Raw genomic sequence first — 9,106 nt, 5'->3', positions numbered from 1 at the left:
AATATATTATCAACGTATATTGTATAATCGACAAGAAATACAGTTCCTTGTATTTCTTCAACATTCTGTGGACGTATGCAGTTATAAATGTTTTTACGAAACATAGGAAATTTGTCATTTTTGATGTCTCGAAACTCCATTGCATATTACAAAAATGTAACCCCGTGTTATTATCTTTCTTTATACTTTGCTTAGAAACCTTCATTTGTTATAAATTAGCAAAATTAAAGTATATAAATATATGTAAATGCGTAAATACCTTGCCAATCGACGATATTCGTTAGGAGCGCAATCGCTACCCTACTTATAGATTATACGAATAGATGAAACATATTCTTTCCCCTTCAACTTGTTTGAATCAGTGGCGGGGCGGGAAGGAAGTAGAAGCATAGGACTGTGGCGACTATAAAACCTCATCGTAATCCGTCCGATGTCGTACTTCTAAGCACTGCAGGATAGGACGAACTCTTATCACGTGTCTTTTCCAAGATCAAAGTGGACCGTGATTGAATATTACTTTTGAAAAATCGTGTCGTGCCAGGTGGCTTCGTGACTAATTAAGGATTTTCAACCTTTGCTATTGCGTAGTCATCATGAAGATTTTTGTGAGTGCAATGTATTACTCTAATCCCATTATCTTCAATTTGTTAGTCAATACTAAAATACATAATCCTTAAGATACTTAAACAATATCTCTATAACTGTAACAAGGGGAAATTTGGAAAATGTTACGCAAGTTTTGTTCGTTATTAAAGTTATTAAATATGTTATATCGTATTTTAAATACACTCGGATGCATAACATACCGAATATAGCTACGTAATACTAATTAATGCGATTCCTGTGACGACTTTTACAATGAAACCAAATAACTAACGTCTTTAATACATGTTCTGTCTTAACATTTTCTAAACAACTGACAATTACAAACATTTAACGATTCTGAACCTATCGATTAACAAAAACTGTCATTGCCGTTATTAACGTCCACTAAAAAACAAATAATCTAGTGATATGTTTATCGGTCAAACATAAACGTAAACGAATAATGTTGTTTGCTTTTTCTTAAAATTCATCTACATCCGTTTTTAACAACATTTTCCTATCTCTTCGCATATTCCCTAGCAATTACAACCACAGCATCGATCAAATTATGAAAAATTGTTAGAATCGTTAAAGATCCCAGATACGCATCATTTTCTAAATATACTATAAATTACGTGTAGTGTATGTTACATATTATAAAATACTGTTTTAATAGGAATTATAAAGTATGTTTTAGTATATCTTGACTTATTTGAAGTTTTGTTTCGACGATCTCAATAATAATTTCAATACATGATGAATAAAACGTTGCAGTACCAAAGATAACTTACATTTAATCAGAGATTGATCTATTGTACAACAATAATTATATTTAATTTAACATACGAAATTATATTTAACATACGTTCAAATATAAAATTAACTATTTTATTAACACGTATAAAATTAACACGTACACTGCACAAGCTCAAGGGCGCAACATTATTTTGCAAACTTAGAATCTTGATTATACAATTAAATTTAATCGCGTCACTGACTTAATTTCGTAAATACATTAAAATTGTATAGATGCATGTGAGAGACAGACATTTATGCATATCGCATACATCGCATTTATTGAATTCGATTGAAACCAAGTTTTCTTCTATTTGAAAGACATACATTTTAAATAACTGTAATAAGTTAATAAGTACAGAAATAAATCGGCAGTTTATGTGCACGTATTTTCTATTAAATAATAAGATTTCCTTAATAATGTAATATAATTAGTGTTAGACGAACAGATCGATAAAGAAGATAAAATATGCAGCGCATCAGATGCATATAATTATTCATAACTTACATAGCTGCCTGCCCACGTGCGATTCATTCTATTAGTTCTTCTTTGTTATTAATATACGATCTATGCAGTTGGGCAAGTACGCTATTCTGTGTGAAAAGCAAAGTCAATTAAAAACGTAGATATATCTACAAATTAATTATTATGTTATTACAAAATGAGAAATATTCTTCCCACCTTTTCCAAAGATATTTTCATATTAAAACTGCAATTAGTTTGCCACTTATCCCAAAAATATATATACAACTGAATTATACGACAAATGAAATATTAATTTATAAACCTGTCAATAAAAAATGATCAATTCCACGCTGCATTGAAAATAAGTTCATCGTCGTTTTCTTAACAGTTTATATCTTTGTCACAACTTTTTATTAAAACAATTACGAGATTCCCTTCATATCGAGAATATTTTTCTTTTGTCATTAAATATCGTTTCTACGTCAAGCTAATATGACAGACGATACGTTTTAAACATACACATATGTATGTACATAATAGATTATCTATTTTTTTCGTGTACTTTCAAGGACGCACGAATCGTCTCGTGCCTCGCTAAAGTTTGTTAATCAAAGTACAGTAAGGAAAATAAAATTGACATTTTTTTTTCTTCTCTTCTGAAACACTTAAAACGTAACCTTTTCTTAAATTATAATTGTCTCCTCCGAATCTCATTTCTATACACATTTTTGTGCGCGTGATCAATCGTTTCATTCTCCTTAAGGAAAAATATAACCTTTAGGTATAATAAATTGTTTATTTCATAAAAACTAACATATCCAATATCTAGTGTAAATAAGATGGAAACAAGTGGTCCGATTTAAAACAGACAGCTTTAAAAGGCACTTAAGTTCATTTACGTTCTCTCTTAGGTTTTTTTGGGTTTCACAACGATGGTCTGTGCACAATTCAACAGATACCCGTACAACCCTGACTACTACGGTCGACGTTTCGCTATATTACGACAGTCACAAGATTCTTCTCCCGATGGATCGTATTCCTACAGGTGAGATCGTCCTTCCACATCGTCCTGAACGTCGACAGAACGATAAGCGTCGTCGAGGTACGTTTCCTCAAAAGCAATCTCGACACGCTCGAAGAGGCTCGCTTATAATCCCAATCCTAAAAACACTTTGTCATCTGTTCACGTCATTCTTTGTTTGAAGTCTATTATAGGCTCTGCATTCCTGTTACCTTATTTTATTACCAGGACCAACCAATGATTTGTCATAATGTTATAAATATATCAATTACTTTACATTTCATAACTTTCACTAGAAACGTAAAGTTTACGTAGAAGAAACAGTACGTACACCGTTCGAAAATAGAATTCGATAATGTAAGTTGCTTGAAGAAAGTAGCAAATGAAATATTGCGTTAACGCGTGTCTCATTTTAATGATATTAATTCGTACATATGAAAAATATACCAAAAATATACAAAATTACGTACATATCATTAAGAATAAGAGAGAGAGAGAGAGAGAGAGAGAGATATGCAAAAAGTATAATTTTATACTTACTGAATTTTTACCTCTCGCAAGCATCTTTCTTCTTATGATTAATTAAATATACGCGATATTCATATTCCTTTGATTCTATGATAACAATACAGTAATATCTTGCTACGCATATAAAAATCGGTAACTACTATTATGAAGTTATAAAACTTGTACGTTTGAAGATATTGTAGAAACGTCTGCCTACGTATCCTATCTATTATATTCGTTCTATCTCCCACGCTAGAGTTTGATTTTCACGAAGTAATTATGTAAATGTGCGCATCTCGGGTATGTCCCTAACAGTTTTTGTTACATTCTGCATTACAACATTGTGTTCGGGTTAGACAGATAGCAACAAATTTCACGATGTATTTTCTAACCAATTCAGGAATAGAATATGTTGTTAATGATTTTAGTCTTGTCGCTTTTTCGTTGCAAATATGTGCATCCGTTAATGCAAAACATAGCATAAACGATTCGGAAGACTACAACAAATTTTACACAATTAACCGGTATTTGGCGGTTTGTGTAGTAACTTAACTTTCTATTGCACTTGGATTTTCCCAACCATAATTAAATATGTTAAGGTCATGAACAAATCTAAGGTCAAGTTAACATCTATTCTCGTAAAACAATCCAATAATTTTGATTCCTTAAGTGGGTTAGGAACTCTATATATCTATCATAAATATTATACAATGTCCTTGTAAATCTACATATAAATATAATTATTATAATTAGTCTAATTTATCTTTTGATAAAACGTTCATGACTTTAGATATCTTTAACGTAGCTGTTTAAAATTATTGGAATTAACGTTGAAATATTATCTGCTTTGTTCCTTGAATATAAAACTTTTGAATGTAAAAATATCGATCTTTGTATTTAATTGCTTCAATATTATTTTTAATATTATACATATATACATACTTGTATATACAAGTTGTATATTCTATTATATTCTCACTCTTAAAATATTCTTGTTATTAAAATACTAAATTAGTTCCTTTGATTATCATAATATTTAAAAATATCAATTTGTAATCTAAATTCTATCAAATTCTGTGTGTTCTCTCTTCACTTATAGAAACCTTATATATTGTATGTATTAATTCATAGATTTTTACTTAAAAATATTAGAATTTAATAATGTTTGGAAGTAGATGTTTATTAATATTTTGTCTTATTAATACGTTATTTATATTTGTTGTGCTAGTAATTTAAAGAAAATAATTATTTCAATTGATAAATGTAACACACGAAGATAGTACATGAATTCTGAAAAATATATATAATATAATTTTCCAATATTAATTAGGTTGTTCCATAGCTTGTTCTGTTAAATGCGACGCACGAACAAATACAAATTTAAAATGAAGAGTACGGAAGCGTAAACAGAGAAGTGAAAAAGAAGGAAAGGAAGGACTTACAGGATATTCAGCTGTGAAAAGATATATAATTAGCTTTGATGTTAATCATTCGTGTTAGTCGGCTGCGCAGTTAGCAATAATACATTACACAATAGAATAATTACGATCGACCTACCTACTTACCTACCTACCTACCTACTTGGTAGCCGCTGTCTACTTACTGTACGTACAATGTACAATCCGAAGATCGCGCCTAGAACTTGGCCTCTCCTGTGTCATATAATGTTTAACGAATCGGGCCAACTACCAATTTTGGAGGTGGTACTTTTATAAAACGACAACCCTTCCAAAAATAACCAGTATCGATCTCTTTATAATGAATTTGTTTTACATTTTACATTTTTTACTTATTTTCACATGTATAATAACCTCCTATTAATTATACACTCATACCTAATCGGCATTTGGTCAAGTTAAAGTATACTTCACAAATCTTCAAACTCGATTTTCTCAGAAACGAAGCGTTGTATGAAAAAGTTTTGTTTTTTACTTTTTGCTTATCTTTAATATAAATTTATATTTATAACAATCGATCTTTTCCTTTCTTTTCTTTCGGCAGTATATTAATATAAACTACAATATAGTCATAACGAAATACATTTGTTGTAGCGAAATAAGATTATAAAGCAACATAAAGTTTTATTTATAATATACACGATAAATTACAAATCACAAAACTAGAAAATGAATATTTGCAGTATTATAATAATATTATTATGTTATACGAAAAAATTGTATCATTTTTTTTCTATATAGCACGATAAAGCACGGTATGGAAAAGTTTCTAAATTATCTATGTACATTGTTATAGTTACGATACAGAAAATGGTATATCCGTAGCAGAACAAGGCGTTCCAAAGTTTATTGGACCAAATCAAATTGAATCTGTACGAGGACAATTTAGTTATACCGCACCAGATGGTACACCGATTTTGGTTACTTACACTGCTGACGAGAATGGTTTTCAACCTAACGGTGCTCATTTGCCAACACCACCACCGATTCCAGTAGCGATACAACGTGCTCTGGCTCATAACGCGGCCCATCCTGAAGAAGAAGAGCCCTACAGAAGATACTGATCGAGATGAGACATGTACTAGCTACCGGAAGCTCATGTGTAATAAATTGGAACAATACAACATAGACGAAAGAAGACTTTTACAACCGTAAGCGATAATCCTTGATAAATTTCTGACATGCGATATCTGAATGCGTGTGCATTCCCGTAAATTCAGTTTATTCAATCTTTACAATAGCATTTTCAATATTATTCTATTGTGTTTTAAATATAAGAAAACTGATTGAGATTTGTCGTTATAATTTCAAATTCATAACAAGTGATTAAGTTTCGATACAATGATCTTAAAATACTTCTAATTAAAATTGTGCATTTCAAAATATCGATAGTTAAAATAAGATTCTTGTGAAAACATTATTAGGAGGTTGTTTACTGAATTTATGCAATTTCGTAAGATCTCGTGTCATAAACGACATTTCGAGTTGTGCATCAAAGTATTAAATACACTTTCTATGTTGTGTTGTCTAATATCGTTCTAATCTACTGATCATATTGACCTTGTTCTAAATGCCTGCCACGAACATCATATACTAGAATGTCGCTTTATAAATCCTAATATGAAAAGACTACTGCTAATTTTAGTAGACTTGTATTTTCTACGTCCTTCAGTCTCGTTTATTATACGTTATTTCTTTGCACGTAATACAAGTAACTTTTATAAGTGTACTATTTTTATGTATACCGACAAAGGTGCAAAGAAAATTATGAAATAAAAGAATTATGGAAAAGAAAGAAGGGAAGGAATACGTTTTATTTTACATTTTATTATAATGTATATTATGTATGTATAAATAAACATTGATATCGCGATCATTCGTGTGTTGTATACTTTACTAAAAAAACAACGAGAAGCTTAAAAGAAAAAATAAATAAATATGCACTCATGATTATTTATAAGAAGAACGAAAGCAAGTTAACGCATACTACTAGTTGACTAATAGTTATATGATTTACGATTAGCAGACTTTCAGTCTGCACGATGCTTTGTATTTTAAGTTAAAAGTAATTTTGGAAAAATGACAATATTCTTTCGGTTCCTCTGATTATGTCGCAAGTGTTTTATACTTTCCATAATTTGAACTATATCGAAATAAGTTATACAAACATATTATTAGCTATGCTAACTCGTAAGCATCCTCCGTATGCTAAAAATCATCGTTGCTCACGCTACGAATACGCACTTAAGGCATTAAGCTACTAGTATCTAGAGCAAACAAAGAGATATCTATGTAGCTTAGAGTACTAGAACCTCTAGAGTATTTAGTGTACGCCAGTACCACGATGATGCATTTGACTGTATAACCTAAAATAGTCGCTAATGATCTCGTAGTTGATGCGACTATGTATAACTAACACACACACACACACTACAAAAATGTACGGACACCCAAAAATAATAGTATTTTTGGCGGAATATAAATTAGTTTCAAAGTTAGAAGTAGGGTGACTCGAGATCCCTTTATTGGTACTACCGTTGAGTATCACGGCACGATAAACGAATAATCCAAAAAAGAAGGAATTATTTGGGATTACATTGGTGCCATGATTTTGGAACGGAATTTTCTGCCAAATGATACCTTGTGAAGAGGCATCAACTACAATAAAATTTCAACTTGAGCCGATAATTAGCTTCTAAGATACCAAAGATCAAAGAAATCAAAATTCATTAAAGCGGCAGCCTTTACGAGCTTCAATATGCGGATTTTAGGCCAGTTCGATACTTTAGAAAGCTATTTCCCAGGGTTTTGGCAACTACTAACGACGAATTCAAAGATTTTCAAAATTCATAATGACCCTTCCTACATGCTGAACGATACGATCTTGTGATCAAAAAGTCCGAACAATTTTGTAATTTTCCGGTCTAGAAAGTGCCGATCGAAAAGGCGATTATTTTATGTTGTTGATTCACTTGTTTGTAACCTACTTCGGTTTGCTTATTCAGATTGATCGATTACATACCTCAGATTTTGTTTTCTATTAAATAAGTTGTAGCTTTGTAATGTCGTGCTCACGCGTCATTATTCGTTCGAAACTTTTCGGTAAAGCTCGGTTATGATCTCTCAACTACCGCCAGATCAATATAAATGGATATGATAGAGCTATTATTCGCCAGATATGATATCAAAGACATGAAACGAAAAACGTTGTGCGAACAAAGAAGCATACAACGAAGTGAATTGCAAAAATGTTTCAAGGATTGGTAAAATCGTTGACAAAAATGTATTATCGTTAATGGGGACTACTTTGAAGGGGCCAATATAAATATTGAGGGATAAATACATATTTATGATCTGAAAAGACACAAAAATTGCACGAACCTTTTGTTCATTCTTCAATATTAAAAAGAATACCTGCTATATAAGCTTTATTCCGTCAACGGCATTCCCAATACATTGATTGATGCGGAAAACTTACGTCAAACTTAGAACAGCAGCCTCATACTATGTAAGATATGGGATTTCATTTAAAAATTCTTTGTTAGTGAGAAGCAACGCACATTTTTATATTTATCGATAAAATTAAAGCCGGAGGAGTATCAATCACATAATGATTGGTTCTAATGTAGAGAAAAATGGGGCAATATCGATCGCTTAAGAAAAGTTAACTGAAAACAAGCTTGAATTGTCAACTTCGCTAAAAATACTGTTCGAAATGGGTAAATTAGTTTATTCTTTGAATCATGATGAAATATGGAATGCATAAAGTGTATCATTTGGCACAAAATTCTGCTCAGAAGTCGTGGTACCAAAAACGGACGATTTCTGCGGTTATTTTTTGTTTTTAAAATTTAATACGCTATAAAGATATCGGTGTAGTTTTTCATTTAAAGAATTCATATATATTACTTATATTCGGCTCGTATGGTTTTCAAGCTACAGATAAAACAGAAAAGGATCCGCGTCCGCGTTCGCGCTCACCGCGTGGGTGTCATAGAACCCCGGCCAACGACGGTCGATAAGACCGCCTGGAGCGAATGCTTGTAGACCCGGCGGCGAAACGTTAATCCCTCTATTCGGCCCCCTGAAGGACGATGTCGTGATCGAGCAATGAACTTGCCAAGTGGTATGGTCGGGACGACTTGTCGGTGATGCGGTTGGTCGCCACGCGACTGCAGGGCCGCAGAAACTGTGGCCCAGTTGCGGAAGACGGTACCATTTAGCCGTCTATTTAAGGAGGCAGCGTCGTACGAAGCACGGCCTGGCCAGAACTTA

General features: G+C 32.0%; 1 protein-coding gene across 1 annotated transcript; it reads left to right on the top strand.

The window, feature by feature from the left end:
* The first annotated feature begins 417 nt into the window (after positions 1 to 417).
* Positions 418 to 6,707, top strand: LOC139991351 (endocuticle structural glycoprotein SgAbd-1). Its single transcript, XM_072011333.1, has 3 exons — positions 418 to 605; positions 2,758 to 2,891; positions 5,628 to 6,707. The coding sequence occupies exons 1-3, from the start codon at positions 594 to 596 to the stop codon at positions 5,893 to 5,895; spliced, it is 414 nt and encodes a 137-aa protein (XP_071867434.1). The 5' UTR covers positions 418 to 593; the 3' UTR covers positions 5,896 to 6,707.
* Positions 6,708 to 9,106: the final 2,399 nt, after the last annotated feature.

The sequence above is a fragment of the Bombus fervidus genome, chromosome 10 (genome assembly GCF_041682495.2).
Source record: "Bombus fervidus isolate BK054 chromosome 10, iyBomFerv1, whole genome shotgun sequence".
NCBI lineage: Eukaryota > Metazoa > Arthropoda > Insecta > Hymenoptera > Apidae > Bombus > Bombus fervidus.
The sequence above is the reverse complement of the archived record's forward strand: the minus strand, read 5'-3'. Positions and strand labels throughout refer to the sequence as shown.

Coding starts and splice junctions, on each gene's coding strand:
- LOC139991351 (XM_072011333.1), top strand. Junction 2,892..5,627: donor GATGGATCGTATTCCTACAG/GTGAGATCGTCC, acceptor ACATTGTTATAG/TTACGATACAGAAAATGGTA.